This window comes from Gopherus evgoodei, chromosome 1, assembly GCF_007399415.2.
Source record: "Gopherus evgoodei ecotype Sinaloan lineage chromosome 1, rGopEvg1_v1.p, whole genome shotgun sequence".
Taxonomy (NCBI): domain Eukaryota; kingdom Metazoa; phylum Chordata; order Testudines; family Testudinidae; genus Gopherus; species Gopherus evgoodei.
Genome location: NC_044322.1, coordinates 302,827,621 through 302,853,463, shown reverse-complemented (window position 1 = coordinate 302,853,463; position 25,843 = coordinate 302,827,621). Strand labels below are relative to the sequence as shown.

Below are 25,843 nucleotides of genomic sequence, written 5' to 3'. Positions count from 1 at the left end.
ATCTGCCCCAATCTGATCAGTGACCTTTCCCAAAAAAGGAAGATCAGGCTGATAGTTTGAAAGATTGTGGTGTATTGAGTACTGTGTTGGAATTGCAAGCTATCGTGTTTCGGGTGGGGAATGTGGGCGGTTCCTTATACTGCTTGCAGGTTAGGAGACTCTGTAGTAAAACATGCAATCAGAATCTGTCTGGAAAGAGCCAACTCCAGACAAAGTAGGTGAGTTGTGTCTTGCTGTCTTAGGGAGCAGCCTGTGGTTTCTCTCTGGTTTTGGGCTCATGTGTGCTATTGTTCTGAATTCTAAGATATAAAGTAGTAGTATGTTGAAACGTTCCTGAAACTTACGTTTTTATCTAATGTATCAACTTATGTTTTTATCTAATTTATCTTTGTGTATGCTATGAACATAAGAACTGTCAGCATCAGTCAATGATTGTCTCTTGCGTCGTAAGTTGCAGGTCATCTTTAAACAATGGTGACCTGTGACGGTGAAGCCAGCCAAGAGTGTGTTTTGGGGCTGTTGTATCAATGGAGTTGATACAAGTTGTTGTGTATTTCAACCAAACTCTGTAAAGAGTGGTCTTTTGGCTGAACAGTATTCTTCCAGAGAGCCATCTGGAAACTCCAATTCCATAAGCTTCTGAGGGTTGAAAATCATAACGCAAGCCTTATGTCCCTGCAGGAAAGGAGCAATGCAACCAACCACTGGTTGCCAGAGGTGGAGATCAGTCTGTGAGCATAATTTCCACTTCCTCTATCTCCAGTCCCATACTCAATACTAGATCCATAATGTGACCAGCTATGTGTGTTAAACCAGAATCACCTCAGACAGTACAGGTTTTTCATTGCAGCTGTGAAATCCTGTGCTGATCCAGAAGGGAGATGGAACAGCTGCCAATGGAATAGCTCTCCACTGGAAGCCCCTCCAGTCTCCTACTTCCCTCACAACGAAAGGCAAGTCAGAAGACATCTATTGTTCTAGGAGATTCCCTGGCCATTGTGCTTTCTTCAGCCTGTTTCTCATTCTGGCAGTGTTGATACCCAGTGTAGTAGAAGCATCAGAGTCCTGTGGCACCTTATAGACTAACAGACGTATTGGAGCATGAGCTTTTGTGGTTAAATACCCACTTCATTTGTTAGGCCAGGTCCACACTACAGCGTTAAATCGATTTAACGCTGTACCCGTCCACACTACAAGGCACTTAAAATTGATTTTAAGGGGTCTTAAAATCGATTTCTGTACTCCAGCTAAACGAAAGGAGTAACCCTAAAATCGATATTACTAAATCGATTTAGGGTTAGTGTGGACGGAAATCGAAGTTATTGGTCCCATTCTTTTACTGAGCTACCCAGAGTGCACCGCTCCGGAAATCGATGGTAGCCTGGGACCATGGACGCACACCATCGAAGTAATGTGCCCTAGTGTGGACGCGTAAAATCGATTTTATAAAATCTGTTTTATAAAATCGATTTTATTAATTTCGATTTTACTCTGTAGTGTGGACTTGGCCTTAGTCTGTAAGGTGCCACAGGACTCTTTGCTGCTTTTACAGATCCAGATTAACACGGCTACCCCTCTGATACAGTATTGTATAGCAACACAACAAAAAGATACAGTGCAAGAAAATGTTCTCTATCAGCAAGATAAAAGAATCCTGAAGAGGCCAATACACAAAGGGCCTGCTGGAGTAAATAAAATGGTCTTAGTGAGTTGTCAAAGACACTAGCCAGCATTGCCACTGTCTTGGTCTTCACAAAGTAATAAGTTATTTACCCCACAATAAATTATAGAGCTGTCCTGATCTGATAGTGTAACCTTACTGGGAAAGGCAAGGGAAGAACTCTAAAACCATCCCAGGATTTTAAAGGAGGTTTTCTAAATGCCAAGAAAGCTGTTTTGGAATTTTGTGCTGCTTGTTGGAGTTCAGTTACAGAGAAGCCTGCAGGTGGAATTAGTTATGCTTTCATTAGCAGGAATTATGCAGTCCCTGAATGGGCTTCCAGGTAAAAGTAATGGGAGCAAGGACAGTGTGGTCCAGAAAAAAGAGAAGAAAAGAAACTAAATTTGAATTTTTTTCCAACGTCAAAAATCTTTATTGTGGATTTTGTGTGAATGGGAAATTAGAGTTAAGAAAATTTTCTATATGGTACTAAATGTGAATTCCCTCAGTGACTGAGCTGAGTTCCAAAAGAGATGAGGAATGCCCTGAATTTTCTGGGAGCATAGAGTAACATTGCACAGGAGGCTTCTAGGAAATGTACCAAATGGGAATATTTGTGCAAGAAAGTTACAGCTGAAATACAGTCGTGCGGCTGGTGCTGTGACTCAGTTCACTAGCAGATGAACCCTTTGCAACAAGCCTGAGCTTTACCCAGTTTACAGAAGTCAGTGAGCAGCTGCAGACTGTGCCATTCCTGGAGTTTTCACATGCTATCTATGTTCTTTGTGGCAAGTTGGAAGAGCAGTTTATCCTCAATAGCTCCTTCATGAAAGAATTACACAACTTTACTGATTAGTGAGCAGACTGAGCAGATCTTAGTGATGCCTGCAGCTGCTTCAGCCCCCGCCTGTTCCCAACCATGATCTCTAGCATGTGAGTACTGTCTCCCTTGGATGTAGCTACAGAGGTCGTGGGGAAAGACTTGATTCACTGTTTTTGTTTGACAAGTGTGGCTTATAGGAGCTGCAGTAACTGGAGCAAATACATTATTTAGAATTTGTAATAAGTGTATGGGTAACTTTTTAAATTCTTGATTTGCCAGCCTCTTGACAAACCTCATAATTGTTATGTTATGTATGGTTTTTCTGTAACTCTGACAAACTCTAACAGACTGGCTGCTGCCTGTAAATTTCATGGATACTAAGACATCCTCTGCTAGTCCAGGAGCACATATAATTAGAATGTCAGCCACAATCTAGGACAGCATTAAAGCTGAGACTTCCCACTTTGTAGATTCCCTTGATGGAACATCAACAACAGTAAGTAGAGTATTTTCTGGGGAGGTTACAGGGAGTTGGGGGGTGGCATAGTCTGTTGGGTAGAGGAAGTTGAAGATGGTAGGACTTCCAGAAGGGGAAGGATATGCCTGGAGTTGGGAGAGGGCGGCAGAAGAATGCTAAGCACCATAAAGGACAAAGTAAGAAAAGAGAGACCATACTAGCTGATGAACGTTTCATCAGAACTCATCCAAGCAAACTTCTGAAATTGTTTAGTTTCACCATTATCAATCACTACTGAGGTGCAAGCCCCTATTTAAAATGTTTAAGGGTAAGGTGTCATAAATGCCAAGGTTTCTATGGATACTAATGACCACATTCTGTCCTGAATCCATGGACTTCAGTGGGAGTTTCATGTATGTTTGAGGGCAAAATTTAGCTTTACATGTTGTTGTTTAGAAATGTCAAGTTTGTATCCTATTTCCTGTGTTTTAAAACACATGCCATCTTGGACTGGCTACGCAGCAGCTCTAACGGGAAGAACTAGACACTTCAGTCAGTCCTGGTTATTCTTTGTTAAGTTTAGTCATATTTACTGTATCTAGCCTGACAGATACATTGGGCACAGTGAATAGGTATTGAACTACAAACAAGCTGCAGAAAATTCACATATGTTGTCTACAATAACATTGGGGGAAAATCATTCTGGAGTCACTCTATTGACCACAGTTGAGTTAAAACTGTTCTTTTCAGTTCAGTAGGTTGAACACAAACACACAATAACAACCTACAGTTAATGAAGTTGTTTCTCTTACAGGCTGGGAAGGGGAGAGATTTTTCTTTTTTAAATACTTGGAAGGTGCTCAGATACCACACTAATGGGGTTGTATAAATCCCTGGATGGATAATTACACCAGGCATTAGTTTTCAGTCCATGATGTTGTTTCTCTTTCTTTTTGGAAACTTGTCTTGTTGGTTAGGTTCTGGTGCATCAATAGGGTTTGTGAGCATTTTCGGTTGAGACACTGTCTATGCTTGGAAAGGGAAGGAGGATGCTGATAATGCTTCTTATCTTAGTATTATCTGTATTGAGGAAAAATTGGGAAGAATGATTAGAGATTTTATTTCATTCTCCCCACAGTGGTCAGGACATTAGTTTGATTGCAATTGGCCAGACCTCATATATGCATGTTCTACATCTGTCTCTCCCCGGCCATAGACAGTCTGGAGCATAGTTTATTCACACTACCTGATGGAAAAGTAGAAAGTAATAAGTGAAGGAAGTTGGCCCATAGTTACCATTTATATTTCCAACTCCAACAGATTCTTGATCAACGAAAGCTCTGTTTTGAGTGGTATGAAATTGCTAATATTTCCCCTGCCAAAGCTATGCCTGGTATCATTGGGGAAAGCAAAAAGATAGCGTGGTATCCATATAAAATAGGAGTTTGAGGGGAAAGTACTGACAAACTGAAAGGGGCCAATGCTCTCTCCCTCCCTCTTGTAACTGTTATAAGGACAAGAGCTGTTGTAAAGATAGGAACTAATGAGGCTGCAGCAGATGCTATTCAAGGAGGCAGTGAGCTTTACAGTATCTGTTCCCTGTGTTCATTTAATTCCAACAAAAACAAATCTCCCACTCAGTTGTGAAGAAGACTAAAGAATCTGATAGAGACTCAGACGGGGAAGGAGAGAGGAAGAAAAATGAATAATGGTGCTAATGTTGAGCTGCTGCAGAAGATTAGTGGAATTCTCTATTAAACAACTATGGGCAATTTCCTCCCCACCCCGCAAAAAAAACAACAACAACCCTGCCCCACTGACAAATGGCAAATCAAATGCCAGATATCCACAGTTGTATTTGTGCCACTACTAGTCCATCTGCAATATGTGCCACAGGCCAGCTGTTGCATTTCAGTGATGCACTGGAAGAATATATGACAAAGTCAACAGCATAGAAACATTTTGAGAGAGACGAGGTGGATGAGATAATATATTTTATTGGACCAACTTTTGTTGTTGAGAAAGACTTGGTTTTGAGCTCCAGAAAGCTCTTCTTCAGAATCATTCTGTGGTTCTCACTGCTCAGTTTTTCTCTCTCTCCCTTTGTTGGGAGAGAGGCTTCAGGGTCAAAACATCAAGTTTAAAACACCTAGGCATCCTGGAGCCACAGGTTCAATTCCTCTCAAGGTTGATTCATCTTTCCAAAGTAGATAAGTTGACTAACGTGCAATTTATTGTGTTTGACCTTCAAAAGAGGCTTTCTCCATCCCTATGAATATTTATAGATCTCATGGCATCTTCTGTAAGTTTAAGGGTCTGTCTGAATGTCCTTAGCTAAAATTTCCCAATGCTCCAGTTTCATTATTTTTTGTTTCTCTGTGTTGGTAGTTTTGTTTGCTTGCCCTAGATTCCAGTGTCATGCTATGTTTATGGATTGTAAAGCACTTTGCGATGAAAGGCAATTTATAAACGTACATCCGGAGCCTTCCCTTGGGACAGCAAATTGGGGTGACAGCTCCAGGCTCTGTGCTTTGGGAGGCCCAGCGGGCTGGTGCAGTTGTCCAGTGTGGTTGGTCCCGTAAGTGACAGGTCAGTTCTGGAAGTGACGGATTTGTCACTTCCACCCAGGGCCCTGCACCACCCTAGGGATGGTCCTGTGTACAACAGTACAATGTTTTACTCCTTGTGCATCTGAATGCTGCTGTTATTTTCAGAACACTCCCATAGGACAAAGGAGAAGGGAATATACAGGAGGGATAAAAGATGAAGAATGAGAATCACAAGAATTTTAGTTAAGCAATGGACTTATTACACTCAAGGAAAAACAAACAATGGAAATAATATTAAAAGTAGTTTACAAAGTGAGTACGTGGTTCCACATCATAGATCTTGCTTTGCAGGATACTCGGATCGGAGCAAATAACAGAACCACAAAGTCCTTCCTGCTAGTTAATGTAATTTAGAAATGGTAATGTAATAAAGTCATAGGGAATATTTTTATTTTTAATAGGACAAGTTGTCCATGGAATTTACTTCCAGGAATTTATTTGATCCGGTCTCTGATATTGGTGTTTCCTTATTCACAGTTTCAATGACCATATGAACCTACTTTCTGATACAATACAGGAGATTAATGTAAGGGGAGAAATATAATAACTTTTAGGTCTAGGATGAAATCCTGGTTCCATTTAAGGCATTGGAAGCTTTGCTATTGCCTTCAATGGGACCAGCATTTTACCCCTAAATTCTAGCCGTATCTCCTTCAACCACTTGAAACAAAAACATCTTCTTAAACATCTTCCTCCTTGACGTGTGAATCCTTCAATTCCTGGAGGATTGCTCTTTCATTCTTTCCTCTAACTCGTTGCTTAGTTTTAGTGTCAGACACACTTCATTGTCCTTGACCTTTTTTTCCCTTTTTCAGTTCTTCAATCAATACTATTTCTGTAATACAGTGTCCTAAATTTTGCCCAGTACTCCAAGATTTGGTCTCTGTAGCCCTCTCTACAGTGGTATAATGTTCTCTTATTAAATGATTTCTATGGCAACATCCCAGTGTTCTGTTTGCTTTTATAGCAACTGCTAAACATTAAGTTCTATTCATTTCTTACCCCAGATTGGTTTCCTGGTTTTCTGTCCTGTAATTTATGACTATTTAGAGCTTTAGTACTCATTACATTGCCCAGTGACCCCTGGCAACCTCCTCCCCCCACTACTTTCTGGCTTGGTGGTTGTTGCAGCAACTCACAGTGTGTTACATTTTCATGACAAGGTGAATGACAGGTCTCCAGCCCAATCAAACAGCCCTATTCCTGTTTCCAGCATATGACACTACATATCAAGATAGCACTGGAATGGCCATGCTGTATAATGTCATGCAGTAAAAGCTGTTTCACAAAAGGAAAAAAGTAAAGCCTGAAGCAGCCCAATCATGAGGGAAGAACAAATACAGATGAAGAAGCATGTTTATTGCTACAAAATTAACCGCTGAATAGAGCTAAAGAGAGATGAGATCTATATTGCATCTAGGTGTTGTTAATGAGAGTGAAAAGTGATTGACTGTTTTTGATAAAAAGGTTTTTGGAACTCATTTCCTCTGTCTACAAAATCTTCCCAAATTAAACTGGTGGGAAACTAGACAACTTCAGTGAAGCCATCCTGCTATGACCTTTTGGGATCCTGGTCCTCTTTTTAAGAAGAGAAGTTGCCCTGTCAACTCTCTTTGGAAAATATGCCATATAGGGGCTGTAGCCCCTGTCAGCCATAGAAAAGCCTTGCTATTGTCTTGGATCCCACCATATTCATATTAATTGTATTGATGCTCAGTAAGTGTAGGCATCTGAGGTGTTCAGATAACATGGTGATGGGTATGATTGAACTGCATAAATAGATACAGTACAACTTGGTGAGAGTATGTTAAGCAAAATATACTGAATCTCTTTGTTTGGAATAGCTCTGAATTTTTTTATTTTGGTATGAACTCTGTGGGAATACCCATTGTAAGTCACATGCATAAATGTTTGCAAAATCAGGCCCTTACACTCCAATATAAAAAAGGAACTAAAATAGAGTGGTAAATGTGCAGCTTTTCCCATTGTGTTGATTTTGAAATCTATATGAATTACATAAAGAACAGGAGTACTTGTGGCACCTTAGAGACTAACAAATTTATTTGAGCATAAGCTTTCATGGGCTACAGCCCGCTTCTTCGGATGCATAGAATGGAACATATATTGGGGAGATATATATACACATACAGAGAGCATGAAAAGGTGGAAGTTATCTTACCAACTCTGAGAGGCCAATTAAGTAAGGAAAAAAAACTTTTGAAGTGATAATCAAGATAGCCAAACTAACTGTACTGGGCTAACATGGCTGCTACTCTGAAACCTATGAATTACATGTTTTCTTTGTTTAATGCTTCTGTTACCTCTTGGTAAAAATAAATTAGAATGTGTTTCTGCTGAAAATATCACTGTACTTTGTTCTCCACTCCATCCTTTGACCAAAGTGAGGTTTTCATTTAAACTGTTTAAGAGGGGGAAATGGGGAGAAGTGGGAAGGGAGAAGGGAGGCAGGTACATTTTTAGTTTCCTTTCTGATTGTTTAACTCACCATAAGAATGGCCATACCAGGTCAGACTAAAGGTCCATCTAGCCTAGTATCTGTCTACTGACAGTGGCCAATGCCAGGTGCCCCAGAGGGAGTGAAGCTAACAGGCAATGATCAAGTGATCTCTCTCCTGCCATCCATCTCCATCCTCTGATGAACAGAGGCTAGGGACACCATTCTTTACCCTTCCTGGCTAATAGCCATTTATGGACTTAGCCACTATGAATTTATCCAGTTCCCTTTTAAACATTGTTATAGTCCCAGCCTTCACAACCTCCTCAGGTAAGGAGTTCCACAAGTTGACTGTGCGCTGTGTGAAGAAGAATGTGCTTTTATTTGTTTTAAACCTGCTACCTATTAATTTCATTTCGTGACCCCTAGTTCTTGTATTATGGGAATAAGTAAATAACTTTTCCTTATCCACTTTCTCCACATCACTCATGATTTTATATATCTCTATCATATCCCCCCTTAGTCTCCTCTTTTCCAAGCTGAAGAGGCCTAGCCTCTTTAATCTTTCCTCATATGGGACCCTCTCCAAACCCCTAATCATTTTTGTTGCCCTTTTCTGAACCTTTTCTAGTGCTAGAATATCTTTTTTGAGGTGAGGAGACTACATTTGTACACAGTATTCACTCCCTCCCTTTCTCTTGTTTTCCCCCTATTCTTCCATTAATATTCATTGCGTACATTTGTCCAATTTTCTTAAACATAGAGGATTGACATTAATTTGCTCTTCTAGATTCTCACTTTATGATTATCTTGACATTGTTTTTAGACATGTCAAAGTCTATATACATAACTAAAGACTATCTGTCTAATCTATCTATCTAAAACAAAGAAATATCTATATTTTGTCCCTGTACTTTAGTTATTTTTCATAAAGCAAGGTTGTAACTTCCAAAGCCACCCCAGCATCCTGTCACGGATTAAAAGAACTAAACGTTTTATTCCCCTCTTGGTTAAATGTGTTTCCCCAAAAAGTCTTTCTGCCAGTTAGCTTCCTCTAACAGGACTCCTGCTGATCAGTTCTTGTATCTTGCTGTGCCAGCTGTGAACATACATACAACTGATTGAGCGATATACATCTGACTGGAGCATGCCCGCTAATTGGTTTGAGAGTTAGATATAGACAATGCTGTCTTATAGCCGCTTGTGCAGATAGGCCCAGTGGTAGGGTTAATTCTGCTTGACAGCACATCAGCCGCATCTTGAGAATAATTACCCAAGTTAAGTTTTCCCACAGCTGAACTGAGAACTTCAAAGGCTTCTGAATTTACAACTATTATTAACCGATATCTGAAACATAATGTTCCCACAAGGGCTAGACTTTTTCTCCTTCTTATTAAATGTACAGGTTATTAGGTTCATTTGCTATGTGCTAAGCTCTTAGAGGACAATACTCCTTGTTAGAGAGTGAAAATCTGTAGTACACAAGAAGGAGGATAATTGTGCTTCTAGCACACATCATTATCTTTGCTAAGACATCAGAATCAGTTCAACTTGTGTTTAAAGAGAACAAAAGTATTTTTTCTATTTGCAGAGTGAGGAAATTAAAGACACACACAGAATCCTCATAAGATGATGTCCAACTACTGATCATTTTATACAATACATATGATATTAATGAAAGAGTATCTGGTTCAAAAATAGATTAGAAACGTTCATGAATATATGGAATCCTGTTAATTACTTTTTGAAAACTAAAATGAATGAGAACAATATGTATTTCATAACTACAAGTATGTGCTGTAATACATAGTTACATAACTTAATCCTGGTTTTATATTTATATCCTGTTTGGTTTCCCTTGTGTGTTTTTTTTTCTTTCTTTTAAAATTTCTCTTTTTTGTATCTGTACATTGTGCAATCCAATAAAAGTATTAAACATGAAAAGCAGCATTTGGGATTAAAATCAATTTGCATGCATGAATTATTAAAACAGAGGTATGTCTACTGCTTAAAAACAGTAGTTTTTTTCCTCTTGTCAGCTAGTTTCCATGATTAAGAGCAGTTCTCATAATGTAAGTTCTTTCTGTTTCCCTTTGCAGGTCAGAAACGAAGTTTGACTCCAATTCAGGTATGTTTAGATTTACAATGTCATGCTGAATACACTATATTCATGTTTTACTCATCAGACTAATTGATCAGTTCAGCTTCAATTTTAATGAGACTGAGGCAGGCCAGTCTTGAAAAGGATCTGAGTTTTCTCACCACCTAAGAATAGCACTGTTATTGCTGATGCCTTTAATTCATTCCCTTCATTGATTCATATCTTTTTACTTTCTTCTTTTTACCTTGAGATGATCACCAGGAAGCCATTGTTTTGCAGTAAGTTTTAATGGATCCATTTAAAAAAATCATAATAATAAAAAGTAAAGCAAATAGAAAAGAGTTAGAGCTTGGTAATTATCATTACCTTTTAAAAAGAATATTTTTCTTCCTTGTGGACGAAGACATTTCATGGGAATTTGAATTCTGTGCAGCCTGTATGTCAAAGCAGGTGATTTGTCACGAAATTTTCATGACAGATGCATGTACACAATGCATGCCAGACCTTCTTTCTAGTAGGTTTACCAAAAGGCAATATCTCTCAACTTACCTTTTGAAAGAATTTTAATGTGTTACAGGGAAAAAAAGCGAAGGTCAGTATAACGGATGAATGTGTATCTAACAAGACAAAACACACAAAGCAGCAAACAGAACTGTTTTCTCCAAATGAGGATGGTGAAAGCAGACTGCCATTTGTTAAGCTACTTATACCCAAGTGTTTGTTGAAGTTATAAAATAGTATGCTCTTAAATTGTAAAAAATAATTTCTTATACCGAGAGCAGCTGAAATGTCTATTACCTGAAATAGTCGCTCAAAAATACATATCTTAGTTAAGAGGGAAACTATTATTTTAAATAGAAAAACAATATTAATGTAAGTTCAGAGCAGTCTTGTAATTAAGTTAATGTTACCCTATGAATTTATTTAATGCGGGGTTTTAAATTGTTATACTTCTGAAAATTCTACAATGTTAGTGACCTAGAAGTCTCTTGGAAATGAAATATTTCCTTTCTTCCTGTTTACAGCAGTGATCTCAATTTGAATTGTGAGGTACCTGTACTATTTTTCCTTTTATTTATTTATTTTTTTTCCCCGGACTGTGTCTTTGCAGCAGCCAGTATAGGGCATGAAATCTGCAGAGTGAAGGACTTACAAGACCCAATTCATGATTTGTATATGATTGAGTGATATTGTTGTGGTTTTAATTGTTGTGTTTGGGGTTCCTAGTTGCAGGTATTGCTCAAGTGAGGTAAATGCTTATTTTGGTGCCCATGGCTTGTGAATGTATAATGGAAGGTCAAGGTAGTTTTAAATGTTTTCTGATGTTGTTTTATAAAAAATACTCTACAGATGGCATGGAACAAAACTACCAACTGTTGCTCTTCCTTGTTGCCTAATTGGAATGAAAATGCTCGTTAAAGAATTCCCCTTTTCATTGAATATGTTTCAAGTGTGAACAAGAACTCTGGTATTCTGTATGGTATTGTTCTTTCTCTCCTGATGGGCAATATTTGCCAGGCTTTTTCTTTAGAGTGACTACGCTGGGAATAGAAAGAGGGTAGAGGTGTAGAAAGTTTAGTGGGATACTGAGGCCACCTCGTAGTCCATGCCAGAGAGCTGCTTTGAACATTCTGTCAGTCACCATGCTTGGGAAGTCCCCTACCTCTACTATGAATGTGTCTTTAACATGAACAAATATGGTAGCACCCACCTTTAACACCATGATGTATGTGGCTTCATTCTTATGAAATGTGTAAAGTTGGTATGTTGCCTGTCAGTGATGGAGAATCCACCATGACCTTTAGTAAATTGTTCCAATAGGTAATTATTCTCCCTGTTAAAAAATTACACCATATTTCCAGTCTGAATTTGTCAAGCGTCAACTTCCAGGCATTGGATTGTGTTTATACCTTTTTCTGCTAGATTGAAGAGCCCATTATTAAATATTTGTTTCCTAGATAGGTATTTATAGACTGTAATCAAGTCACCCATTAACTTTGTTTGCTAAACTAAATAGATTGAGTTCCTTGAGTCTATCACTATAAGGCAGGTTTTCTGATCCTTTAATCATTTTTATGGCTCTTCTTTGCACTCTCTCTGATTTATTAACATCCTTTACCAACATTCAGGATGTATGAATTGTAGGAGTATTGCTCTGGCTGCCCTGTTCCATCTGTCTTTCTGCACATCTCCATTTCAAAACAGAAAGATGCACACCTAGGACTTTAAAAAGCAACAGAGAGTCCTGTGGTACCTTATAGACTAACAGATGTATTGGAGCATAAGCTTTTGTGGGTGAATACCCACTTCGTCATACGCATTCACCTGCGAAAACTTATGCTCCAATTCATCGGTTAGTCTATAAGGTGCCACAGGACTCTTAGTCTGGATCTGTAAAAAGCAACAAACACGGTGTCACGGAGTCACCGGGCGATGCTCTGGAACTGCTCCCCACAATGCCAGTCAGGACTTTGGAGAGCCTCCTCTCCCTTGGAGCAGACTTGTTCAGGGCAAGAAGCTCACACGTCTTCACCTCCTGGATCTCTCCTTGGAGCATTCAGCATCCTCTGCCCCTCCTTGCGCTTCCCATAACGAGCCCGCCCCAGCGGGGTCCTGGGGAAGCCAGAGGGTCCTGCACCCCCACTTTGCAGTCAGACGTGACTCTCAGCCAGCCAGTAAAACAGAGGTTTATTCGATGACAGGAACAGGGTCTAAAACAGAGCTTGTTGGTACAGCGAACCGGACCCCTCGGCTGGGTCCATTCTGCGGGGCAGTGAGCCAGACTCCCCACGTCTGCACTTCACTCCTCGACCCCAGCCAGCTCCAGACTAACCACCCCTCCTCTCTGCTCAGCCCCTTTCCCGGGCCAGGAGGTCACCTGACCTCTTTGTCTCCAACACCTTCAGTTGGCACCTTTGCAGAGGAGGGGCCCAGCCCATCAGTTGCTAGGAGACAGAGTGTCAGGCATTTAGGTGCACTGGCCCTTTGCTCTGCCAGATACTTAAGAACTGCCATGAGGACACTGAGGCACCAACACAGTATTCAGAGAAAACATTAAGAACATTCCTAGTTCATCACACACGGCTACCCCTCTGATACCTTGGACTTTGTTATTCCCAAATACTCCACATGTAGACAATGTTATGATGGCAAAATAATGCCTTGTTCCTTTTCAGCTTTGGAAATGGATTAATCTTTTATTCCAGAATAAGAATGCTCATGTATCGAGTTATTCAGGAATAGCTATTGCACTTTATAAATTCACACCTACCTTAATCCGAATTAACTTTCAAGGGTAGACAAGCCCTTAGTGGTCATTCTCTGTATGCATTTGGTGGGATGGGAAGAATGGAAACTATTCTTGAAGCGCAAAAATCTGCTCTAGGGCAAGAGGGGGAGAATTTCCTTGTTTATTTTCTAGCAACATGTGTGAAAATATTGAAAAATAAAAAAGACACAACTATTTTTTTTCTGACGCTGGCACAAAGTCTGGAATGTAGCTTTTAAAAAAAAGTCTAATAGGTTTACTATAAATTCAGATTTTGGAAACATTGTACAACACTGAAATATTAGGCAGATATTGTCAAAGGAAAATTAATTTGAACTTGAACATTTAACTTTAAAGTGTGCTGTAAAATTTCTGTATGGATAATCCAGTATCTATCATGTAAATAGCTAGAACATCTATACAGGGGACATAGTTTTCATCCTCATGACTAAAAATTTTGTCTGAGAAACTGTTTTGGCGTGCTAATTTTGTATCTTTATCAAGGGAAAAATTTTGCCTCAAAATATGAAATTAGCTTCATGCCGTAAACGTTCTTAGGTGACAAAATGACTGTGGTTTACTTTTATATCATGGTATTATGGATTTAAATAATTTAAAAAAACCAAAATATATTAAAGCAAAAAATCTATTGTAAGAAATACTTAAAAAATATGGTATTTGTCCTACTGTTCTCTCAAAATTCGCCATTTATCATAGTAACCCATGAAAAACAAAGCTGAGAATATGTCCTTAGCATTTTGTAGGGTACCGTTTAGATTATGCTGTTCTATTATTAATTATTATTATTAATTAATAATAAATTGTATAGAGGCCCCATTGTGGTTGGTTGGAAATTAAGGTGGCATTTTGGAACAAAATTCAACAGGTTCATATTCTCTTGTTGTAGATCAGCATCATGCTGCTGACAGTAAATTAGATTGACTTAATGTTGTTTAGACTTGTAGTGGTATATCTGACACAGAAGGATTTTAAATTAAGGAAAATGTCAATCTTAGTAATAAAATAATATTTATATAACATTCTTAATCTGTAGATCTCAAAGTAGATAGCTAAGTATCGTTATCGCCATTTTACTAGTGGGGAACCAGAGTCACAGCTAGGTGGAGTAAATTGCCAGTGTTACAGAGTGTGAGAACCGCAGAGTCAGAATAAATTCTCCTTACTCCCTGTTTGCGGCCTTATCTGTTGAACTATGCTGCATTTTATAAACAGTGTAGCTGACAAGTAGCCACATCATTGTGAAGTCAAATTTGTTCTGCTCAAGAGAAAAAGGTCATTTTATGTTGGCAGATACTTACAGGTGGCCTAGACTGTGTAGAGAGTTGTATTATTATTAGGATAGTGCTCAGATATCCTGATCATGGCCAGTGACCCATTGCACTAGGTACCCGTTGCAGAAACATAAAAGTAGTCTCTCTCCCCAAGAGCTTACAAATTGTCTAGTGCTCTACACTTAAGGAAACTACAGTTTCACACATACAGAATGAGAAGAGACTGTCTAGGAAGGAGTATGGCAGAAAGAGATCTAGGGGTCATAGTGGACCACAAGCTAAATGAGTCAACAGTGTGATACTGTTACAAAAAAAGCAAACGTGATTCTGGGATGCATTAACAGGTGTGTTGTAAACAAGACACGAGAAGTCATTCTTCCGCTCTACTCTGCGCTGGTTAGGCCTCAACTGGAGTATTGTGTCCAGTTCTGGGCACCGCATTTCAAGAAAGATGTGGAGAAATTGGAGAGGGTCCAGAGAAGAGCAACAAGAATGATTAAAGGTCTTGAGAACATGACCTATGAAGGAAGGCTGAAAGAATTGGGTTTGTTTAGTTTGGAAAAGAGAAGACTGAGAGGGGACATGATAGCAGTTTTCAGGTATCTAAAAGGGTGTCATCAGGAGGAGGGAGAAAACTTGTTCACCTTAGCCTCTAAGGATAGAACAAGAAGCAATGGGCTTAAACTGCAGCAAGAGAGATTTAGGTTGGACATCAGGAAAAAGTTCCTAACTGTCAGGGTAGTTAAGCACTGGAATAAATTGCCTAGGGAGGTTGTGGAATCTCCATCTCTGGAGATATTTAAGAGTAGGTTAGATAAATGTCTATCAGGGATGGTCTAGACAGTATTTGGTCCTGCCATGAGGGCAGGGGACTGGACTCGATGACCTCTCGAGGTCCCTTCCAGTCCTAGAGTCTATGAATCTATGAAATGCAACAATAGAACTGGGGATTTCATTTTTCTTGATCAACTGGCCAATGCTTAACCACTTCATTTTGCTTGTGGCGTTTTTACCCACCTGGTTCTCCTTTGTCCCTGAGCACAACTGAGCAGAAAGTAGGCAACCTTCCTCAATGAGAACTCATGGGTGATTGAGAGGCAGGCTGAACTGAGTGGGAGTAAAAGGCAGAAGTGCATTCATGTGTTTAAAGGAGGGGCCAATCCTTTCTTCACTTAGGGCATCAGGCACCATTGCTTTACAATGATTCTGTTGCATATAAATTGGATTGTGAGTGAACAGGTGATTAGCGGAAAAGAAAGATAGGCATGCATGTCTGCTGGTATATGGGGAGAGTTTTAATGTGCTGTATGGAATGGATTCTAAAATAGAAAAATTGTGTACATAGTCCTTTTTCACTCTGGATAATGTGTATATTTCTGGTGATTGCACACACTTTGGTGGTAGTAAAGTACCCAAAAAACAGCCCTAGTGTAATGATATCACTGAAGAGAGCTTCTCTTGTAGAACTTTTAGCTACCACTTAGTTATTCCTCTAGTTGTTTTTCTGTTGATTCCCCCCCCGCCGCCCCCAATCAGGGAACCTGCCTCCTCCATATGTTCCCCTGAAACTGCAACTCAGAGTTCAAGTGTCACATTAGCAGGAACTTCCCTAATTTAATTACAAAAGAGGCGGAAGTGCTGACGCAAAATGTCAATGAGCACTTTCATCTCTTGTTCCTGTAACCCTTTTGCCATGTGTCATTGGCAGCAACAAGGGCTGGGTTAAATGATAAAACTCACAACCATCACCTGCTGGAGCCCCTACCCAGAAACCTGAGAAAAATGCTGAAGCTTCTCTGGGCACCCTTTACAGGCAATACATGCCTACTTACAAGCATGGAGTTTGTATATAAATCAAGGATTTAAGGGGACACAGCATTAACTTGGGAAAATGCAGCTACAACATATATAAACACTAATAATTAAGTAAAACGCCCAGCTCACGGTATCTCTGGCAGTAGTCCTTTAATTGGATAGACACATCCCCAGAATCTGGGAGTGCATTCAGGCAGACCTGTCTCCAGCTTCTAAAGGGAGTGCTACCTAGTCTGCCTTGAATCTCCAACACCTAACACATCTATGGCGATTTCAGCTTTACAGGAGGCCTTCAATGGAGTTCGCTCAGGGCTGTTGCTGCCTTCTGTAGCTTAGCAAAGAGTGGCCTCTGTGCCTCTTGCCACAAATCCATCTCTGTGCCTGTCGACTCTCACTGTGGAGTCACCTCTGTGTCCTCTCTTTACCAAGTCTTCCAGATGGGGCATTGCATGTAGGATCATATAGCAGAGTCCCTGCCACAATGTAGGAGCACCTTACCCCTCCTTCTTTCTCTGTTCATTCCCACCACCCTACCAGTTCAGAGTTTGTGCACAGTTCTGTTCATTCTTCAAGGTGTCACTGGAGAATTTCTGTGTAAAAAGGTTATGCAAATGAGCTATCTCTGTAGCCATACTCCCCCCTGTTCACCAGGAGATGTTGACAGAGAGCTCTTCCCCTGTGGGGCTTCTGTGTGTCTGGAGTTCTGAGTAAACAGCTTCAGAAACAGCTTTTGGCCACTCTTTCCCCTGTTCACCAACTTCTGAATTTATGTTGAGGAAACTGTGGTAGGTTTGGACTACAGGGCTTATGTTCAGGGATGGAGCTTTGAAAGAAAATTTTACAAGATTTAGAAGATCCAGTATGTCACTGCTCAGGGACACTGTGTAAGACACAGATGATAGTGATGGTGACAGTAGGTGGTAATGGGGGAAAAAAGGAAGGAATTAAAAAAAAAGTGTGTAACTTCATTTATACTGCAGTGGTATAATGTCAAATAAACATTTTCCTCACTCAAACCAGAGAATGGATGAAGTTAAGAATGTGGAAACCTTGTAAAATGGGAAAAGTGCAAATGTTGTGCATCTGAGACAGACATTTGCAGCAGTTGAATACACAAATGCACGCAAGGATGCACATTGTGTTGCATTTAATTTTGTTGCATTTGCTGATGCAAGTTAACCTGACTCGATATGTTTGTTCCTCTAAAAATGAAAGTCCTTCTCTTGAGCAAGTGCAGCATCTTCAGAGACAGTTTCTCTCCTGTCTCATTCCTTTATTTATCTGTTTAGAAATGCAAAATATACAGTACCTTTATTTATCTGTCACTCCTTTGACAGTTATCTTGAAAAAACAATCCTTTAAAGTCTGTAGCTAACCTACAACAGTCACCAACAAAACTCATCCCCCAACTAAAGCATGTCCCAAGCAAAAACTAAACATCAGTTTTCATTGGACTCTTCCTCCCCCAAAAGCCCAAGATTCAAATGTGGACCAAACAATCAAACATTTTATCAAAGCCTACTAAAAATTTTTTAGGAATGTTTAATAGATTTAGACCTCATTTAAAGACAGGAAAGGGATCCTCTGGAGGGTATAGTAAACTCAGATTAATATCTGTAATATACTGAGGAATGCTCACGAAGTGGGACAAAACATTTTGACATATCTAATTCATAAAGGAAAGAAGAACTAAATACTGCCCTGACTTGTGATAACTAAAATTGATCAGCAGCCTGGTCTATTTTCTCTTTGCTACATAGGAGTAGAAAAGTTGGTCAGATTGTTCAACATACATCACAGTATCTGGATTTATGGTAGCTCCTTAGGGCTTGTCTATACTACAAAGTTAAATCTGCTTTATCTAATTTGACCTCGAGCCTCCGAATTAAGTAGATTGTGCATGGCCACACCATGCTCATTGTCTCGATGGAGTGTGGTCCTCACTAGCAGCACCTGCATTGATGCACAAAGTAGTGCTGCATCATGGGTAGCTATCCCAAAGTGCAGTGTGCCATAGTGTGTTTTGGGAAGTTTGTGCAATGCCTCATGGGACCAAAACATTGTTGCAGGGGAGAATGGGAACATTGCATCAGCATCCCATGATGCACTGTCCTCCTGCTCTCATATCAACGGCAACAACCCAGTGTGTTTTCACGTTAAATCGCCGTGGATACACTATAACCCCAGAAGCATGGAGCCTGCTCAGTTGTGCACTCTTGCTGTGAGCATCTGAAACACCTCGTGCCTTCTCCTACAGTATTTCCAGAGATTAAGTAGGGTCCACTGTGCGGAACAGTGATGTCCTGCAAGCAGCCCTGCTGCAAGCCACTGAAAAAAAACAATTCACAGTTGCTGATGGCAGTCACAGAGCAGCTGTACTCTGAGCGCTGTTTCTGGTCCCGTGAAACAAGCACTGACTGCAAGACCGCATCGTTTTGCAGGTATGGGATGATGAGCAGTGGCTGCAGAACTTTCGAATGCAGAAGGCCACCTTCCAGGAACTTTGTGCAGAGCTTTCCCCTGCCGTGCAGTTCAGCAACACAAAAATGAGAGCTGCTCTGACAGAGGAGAAGCGAGTGGGAATCGCTATATGGAAGCTTGCAACGCCAGATAGATACCGGTCAATGGGGAATCAATTTGGAGTAGGTAAATTAACCATGGGAGCTGCTGTGCACCAAGTGTGCAGGGCCATTAATCAACTTCTACTACAAAGGGTAGTGAGTCTTGGAAATGTGCGAGACATAGTGGATGGTTTTGCCATGATGGGGTTCCCTAATTGTGGTGGGGCGATAGATGGAACACATATCCCCATTTTAGCACCAGACCATGTGACCAAAGAGTACATAAATCGAAAGAGATACTCTTCAATGGTGTTGCAAGTGCTGGTGGATCACAGGAGGTATTTCACTGACATTAGCATGGGATGGTTGGGAAAGGTTCATGACGTGCGCATCTTTAGGAACTTGGGCCTGTTCAAAACGCTGCAATCCAAGATTTTCTTTCCAGACCACAAAATGAACACTGATGACATTGACATGCCTATAGTTCTCCTGGGGGAAAAATCCTATCCCTTGCTGTCATCACTCATGAAGCCATACACCAGCCACCTGGACAGCAGTAGGGAATGGATCAGCAAGTGCAGAATGGTGGTTGAATGTACCTTTGGTCATTTAAAAGGGCGCTGGAGAAGTTTACTAACAAGGTTGGACCTTAGTGAGGAGAACATCCCCATGGTTATAGCTGCCTGCTGTGTGGTCCATAATATCTGTGAGGGAAAAAGGGCGGAAATTTTCTATAGGGGTGGGCAGTTGAGGCAGATTGCATGGCATCCATTTTTGAGCAGGCAGACACCAGGGCAATAAGAAGAGCACAGCAAGGGGCATTGCATATCCACAAGGCTTTAAAAAGCCATTTCAGTAATGAGTCACAGTAATGTAAGCTGCTTGTCCGCACTGTGCTTTCCCAAAGCTTCACCTGTATCACTGTCCCTGTAAAGCCAACCCCCTGCCCAAGCCCACTGTTTCTACTCAATAAAGAACATTTATTTCTCAAATCCATTGACTTTATTTAACAAACATAAGTAAAGAGGGAGAACAGAAAAAAAAGTTAGCCTTGGGGAAAAGGGGTTGTAAAGTTGGAACAGAAGAAACATTTTCAGCTGTGTAACATAACACCGCATTCCAGACCATCAAAGGTCTTTGAATGGGTGCCTTCTGTTCCTTGTACCCTCCCCCTGAGTTAAATGAAAGGAATAATGGACTTTTCGCCCAGGCCTCATGGAACACTTGGGGGAGGGTGATTCTGTGCCATGCGATGTTGGCTGGCTGTCCACTTGGGTCTTCAGAGGTACTCTCCTCCCTCCTGCTTCTGTTCCTGCAGTTCAACCAGGTGCCTCAACATGTCTGATTGGTCTCTCATAATCTGAAGCATCTCATCCTGCACCACACAGTCATGCTCATGGGAAGCTTTTCTGCTCTCCATGTCCATGTCTAACTTCTCAGACAGTGAAATCCTCCATGCTCTCAGCTCTGTGTCAGAAGTCCCAGAGGCATTCATTATCTTGGTGAACATGTCCTCCCGCATTATCTTTCTTCCCCTTCTAATCACTGGAAATCTGCTTTCAGGTGTTGGTGACACGCTGAAGGACACATTTACAGTTGTCAGTCATGAGGAAAAAAGAAAGGGACCATGCATAAATATTTCCATAGCAAGGCTGTTTTCATTTAAAAAACAAACAAAAAAGAAACAAAACCTTATTACACTAGGTGTAAGCCATAATATAATCAGAATCCGTAACCATTCACTGTGCCATTTTGTGTTCTAGTGATGGTGAGTAGCCCTCCCACCCCGAGTCATGGGAGGCCACATTTTTAATGAAGTTTATGGCAGGGCGTCATGTCAGGAGCCTGTCAAACAATCGCCCCTTCCCATAGCACCATGGAAAGCTGTTTATGAACAGGGGGAGGGGAGAATGTTTTCATTGCCAAATCACAGAATCTCACATGTGGGGCCTCAGTCCCCTATCAACTGCTTAAACTACTTGCTGACCCATGCTGAGCACAGTAAAGGCACATTAGTGGCCGTGTAGTTTGATGATCTGGAATGGGAGGTGTGTGTGTGGGGGGTCTACATGCTCTTTTTTTCTTGTAAGAGCACTTTTAATGAGAACTTCCCCCGTTTCCCCTAGGTGATATCAGTTTTCTGATAACAGAGGTGGAAAGGAAGGAGGTGCTGCAAGCATCTAGGTATAGACCTGGTCCTTATGCTGGTATGCTATGTACCACAATGATACCAGCAGAATTAATTCAGGAGTTGTGTGGAAAAGTGTCCTACCATGGTGGAAGAAATAAGACTGTCATGCCCAGAAACCTGCAAAAGATTGCAGAGTACCTCCATGAAAGTTTCCTAGAGATACCCATGGAGGATTCCCAGGACGCCCCAGTCCAGATAAACAGTCTTTTCTGGGGGCTACCCTCTGCGTAGCTGGAGCAGCCTCTTGTAAGCAGAGAACCACAGCACCTCGCTTTTCCTTCACAGTAAACATGCAATACCACCGAATGTGTGTGTCTGCCAAAGTTTAACTGGACTTTGATTGTATCTGTATACTTGCCAGAGGTGCCTTCCCCGGCATCATGGTCGGCTACTGTGATGTCCTGTGACCAACAGGGCTCCAGGGTTAAAATATTTCCTGGCTCTTGGTGAGAATGGATCCACTGCTCAACCTGTCTCCTATTCTCCTCCTCCTCCTTTCCTCATCCACGATATCGTCCTCCCTGTTGTCCCTAGACTCACACACTTGCGAGGTGTCCACATTGCTTGTGGGGATGCTGGTAGGGTCACCCAGAGAATCACATGCAGCTTGTTGTAGAAATTGGCATATGGGGTTCAGCACCAGAATGACTGTTCACACTCCCTTTCCTTCTGATAGGCTTGGCGAAGATTTATTTTCACACAACACTGCTGTGCGTCCCCCACGTAGCCCTTCTCCCCTGTTCCACGAGCGATCTTTGCATAGAGTTAGAGTTTCTTCTGCTGGATCGGAGCTCTGCCTATAGAGACTCTTCTCCCCCACACAGCAATGAGATCCACCACCTCCTGTGCAGACCAGGTTGAAGCGTGTTTGGGGCATGTGGTCTTCATGATCAGCTGTATTCAAGCTGGCATGCTCCCAATGCTTATCTAACAGGAAATAGGAAATAAAAAATTCCTGGGGCTTTAGCAGGGGAGGGGCTGTTTCCTGTGTACCTGGATGCTGTGCAGTGGAGTTGAGAGTGATCTCCAGAGCGGTCACAGATGAGCATTGTGGGACACCACCTGTAGGCCAATTAAGTCTAATTACACAACTCTGCATCTGCACTACCTCGCAGTTGACCCATGAAAATTGAATTAAGCACTGCACTTCTCACAGAAGTGGATTACAGAAATAGACATTAGAGGCGACTCTGGTCAACGTAAAGGACTTGGTAGTGTAGCCACATACATTAACAGTACGACTTAAGGCAGCTTCCTTCAACCTATCTCTGTGGTGCAGACCAGGCCGTAGTCTTTTAGCACAGGCTTTCAGACCTTCCCATTTGTTTAGAATTTTTAAAAAGGTAAATTAGCTGCATTAGAAAACTCCATTTCTCTCCAGGTTCATTCTGTTGTTGGGTCTGCCATTACAGGAAGTCTCCGAGTTTACCATCTTTATTCTGCTCATACTATTCTGTGACAGGTTGGGTCACAGAGACTCCTTTGGGACTGTCAACTGATGTGCTGAGACTACTCTGAGCCCGTTTCTCTATCAGTTTGAGCCTCCAGAACCCTGCCTTGTTGAACCACACATGCCAGTCTACTCCAACACAGACCGTGGGTCTGAACCATGCACCCCAACACTGCAGATTTAAGGTAACCTACTAAATGGTTTTCAGTTATCTCCAGCACCCAGACACCCAGCTCCCAGTGAGATCCAAACCCCAAATAAATCTGTTTTACTCTATATAAAGGGTAAACTCATCAAATTGTCCGCCCTCTGTAACACTGATAGAGAGAGATGCACAGCTGTTTACTCCTCCAGGTATTATTTACTTACTCTGGGTCGATTAATAAGCAAAGTGATTTTACTAAATATAAAAAGTAGGATTTAAGTGGTTCCAAGTAATAACAGACAGAACGAAGTAAGTTGCCAAGCAAAATAAAACAAAACATGCAAGTCTAAGCCTAATACATTAAGAAACTGATTACAGATGAAATCTCACCCCCAGAGATGTTCCAATAAGCTTCTTTCACAGACTGGACTACTTCCTAGTCTTGGTCCGGCAATCACTCACATGCCCACAGTTACTGTCTTTTGTTCCAGTTTCTTTCAGGCATCTCTTGGGGGCCATTCTTGAGCTAGCTGAAGACAAAATGGAGAGCCTTCCAGGGCCTTTTATATTCTCTCTTTTGTGGGCAGAAATTCCTTTGTTCTTCTGTGCAAAGTCATAACAACTAGATGGCGTTTGTAGCCACCTATGCGAGTCACAGGTCCATGAATGATTCAGCTTGTTGCAGGCCGACGCCATTGTTTACATGTTAGTTTGAATGTTCCCAGGAAAGCTCAGATGTGGATTGGCATCTCTCAAAGTCATTGTCAGTTAAGTGTTTCTTGATTGGGCACTTCCTGAGAATAGTCCTTTCTCAAGAAGCTGACCAAATGCTTCACTGAGGGCTTGGCTACACTCGAAACTTCAAAGCGCTGCCGCAGGAACGCTTTGAAGTGTGAATGTGGTTGCAGCGCCAGCGCTGGGAGACAGCTCTCCCAGCGCTGCAGGTACTCCACCTCCCCATGGGGTTTAGCTTGCAGCTCTGGGAGCCGTGCTCCCAGTGCTGCGGCACTGTTTACACTGAGGCTTTACAGCGCTGTATCTTGCAGCGCTCAGGGGGGTGTTTTTTTCACACCCCTGAGTGAGAAAGTTGCAGCGCTGTAAAGCGCCAGTGTAGCCAAGGCCTGAGGCTACTTAGAATTAAACACATTGAGATACAAGTACATTGCCAATATTCATAACTTCAAATACAAGAATGATACACACATACAGACAGCATAATCATAACCAGCAAACTACAACTTTTCCATAGATACCCCACTTGATCTCCTCTGTACGAGACCTGGTGAAACCAGAGGACCCTGGTTGCAACAATGATCTATATGATCACAGTTCATGTCAATAAAGTCACATATTCATAATGGACCTTGGCTAGGTATACTATTGCCTGCTACCACTTGCATTCCTCTTCTTGGCTTTCTTACTGTTTCTAATAGGATACCTATCAACTGGCATCAGCTAGATCCTTGGATGTAGGATCTAGAGTGCAGCAGCCTTGAACGGATTTATGATTTTATTGCAATTATCTGCACTAATATGGAGTGATCTCTTTTGTATTTTATCTAATGTGGATAAATAACACTACTCTGGATCAGTGTTCCCTCTAATTTTCCCCACTCATGTGAGGAAATAAATATAAGTTATGTGCACCACTATGGAGGTGATGTGTGCCAAATCACCTCCATGTTGGTGCACATAAAAAAATTAATGGGGGGGCGAGGGGTTTCAGAGTGTGGGAGGGGGACTCAGGGCAAGGGTAGAGGGTTGGAGTGTGTGTGAGGGGGTGAGTGAGGGCTCTGGGTTGGGGCTGATGATGAGGGGTTCAGGGTGTGGGAGGGGGGTTCAGGGCTAGGGCAAAAGGTTGGTGGGGGGGTTGAGGGCTCCATCTGGGGGTGCAGGCTCTGGCGTGGGGCCAGGGATGAGGGGCTCAGGGCTGGGGTAGGAGGGTTGGGTTGGGGGGGTGAGTGCTCTGGCTAGGGGTGTGCAGGCAGGCTTGGGGCCAGAGGACGCCTTCCCTTTGTCAGCAGCAGTGAGCTCTGGGGAGGGGCCTTGCTCTCCTCCTGCTGGCAGCAGCAAGTTCTGGGGTTGGGCCCATGGCAGCCCTGCATGCCCCAACTAAAGTGCTCCCCTCCCCAGTCCCCATCCACCCCTACCTCTCTTCTCTCCAGGCTGCTGCTGCTGCGCAGCCCTGTATAGCCTGCTGTGCGGCCGCGCAGTTTAGAGGGAATTTAGCTCTGGATTATATTCTCAAAGTCTCAAGACATTCCCTTCTTTCTGCCCATCGCATGTGTTTAGTAGTCTAACTCCAAGGTTACAAAGGATCTCACCATCTCAATGAACTAAAAAACTCACTGCATTAGCCACTTTGTTCTAGGCAATTAGAAAGCACTTTGTGTGGTATTTTAAAAAATCTGGTGTATTAAAATCTGTGTGCCCAAGGAACTGAAAATTTAATATCAGCAAGAATTATTTATTGTTTTACTCTCTTCCACTTATTTAAAAATCACTCCTCCTCCTACAAATCTCCTGTCTTGCTCAGAGTCAGTAGCTTTCAGATATATTAGGTTGGTCTTGTAATGGAAATATTTCAAGGTATAGCTTTTCCAATGTAATAGTATTAATGTAAGCAAATCCATCAACTGTGTCTAGAAGAATAATTTGTACTGTTCTAGATAATTATTGGAGGCCCCCTTTTTCCTATTTTACTTTTTTAACATTTTGTGTTCATTTTACACAATGAAAATGGTGCCATTAGAAACAGTTTGGTAGGTAATGCCGGTTTAGAGAGGTGAACTACACACGCACACACCCGCAGACACACACAGAGTCATGAGTTTTTGTGACATGTGGACTTGGAGATCAAGGTGTTCAATTAGATTACAATACAAACTGCAAAGTGTAGGTTGGCTCAGGGTTTTGCTTTTTATTTATTTATTTATTTATTTATTGGTCAGAAATGTAATTAAATTCAGATAGCTTGGCCTGTGAGGAAATTACTTTGTCAGACATTAAGTTGCTC

The 25,843-nt window shown here is 41.5% G+C and overlaps 1 protein-coding gene across 8 annotated transcripts in view; it reads left to right on the top strand.

Moving 5' to 3' along the window:
• The window catches only part of MSRB3 (methionine sulfoxide reductase B3), a 146,057-nt gene that overhangs the window by 66,606 nt on the left and 53,608 nt on the right, over window positions 1-25,843 (top strand). For all 8 annotated transcript variants that reach the window (XM_030548812.1, XM_030548811.1, XM_030548816.1 and 5 more), the window contains one exon: window positions 10,104-10,132. In XM_030548812.1, coding sequence (XP_030404672.1) covers window positions 10,104-10,132 — 29 coding nt within the window. The remainder of the gene's footprint in view (window positions 1-10,103; window positions 10,133-25,843) is intronic.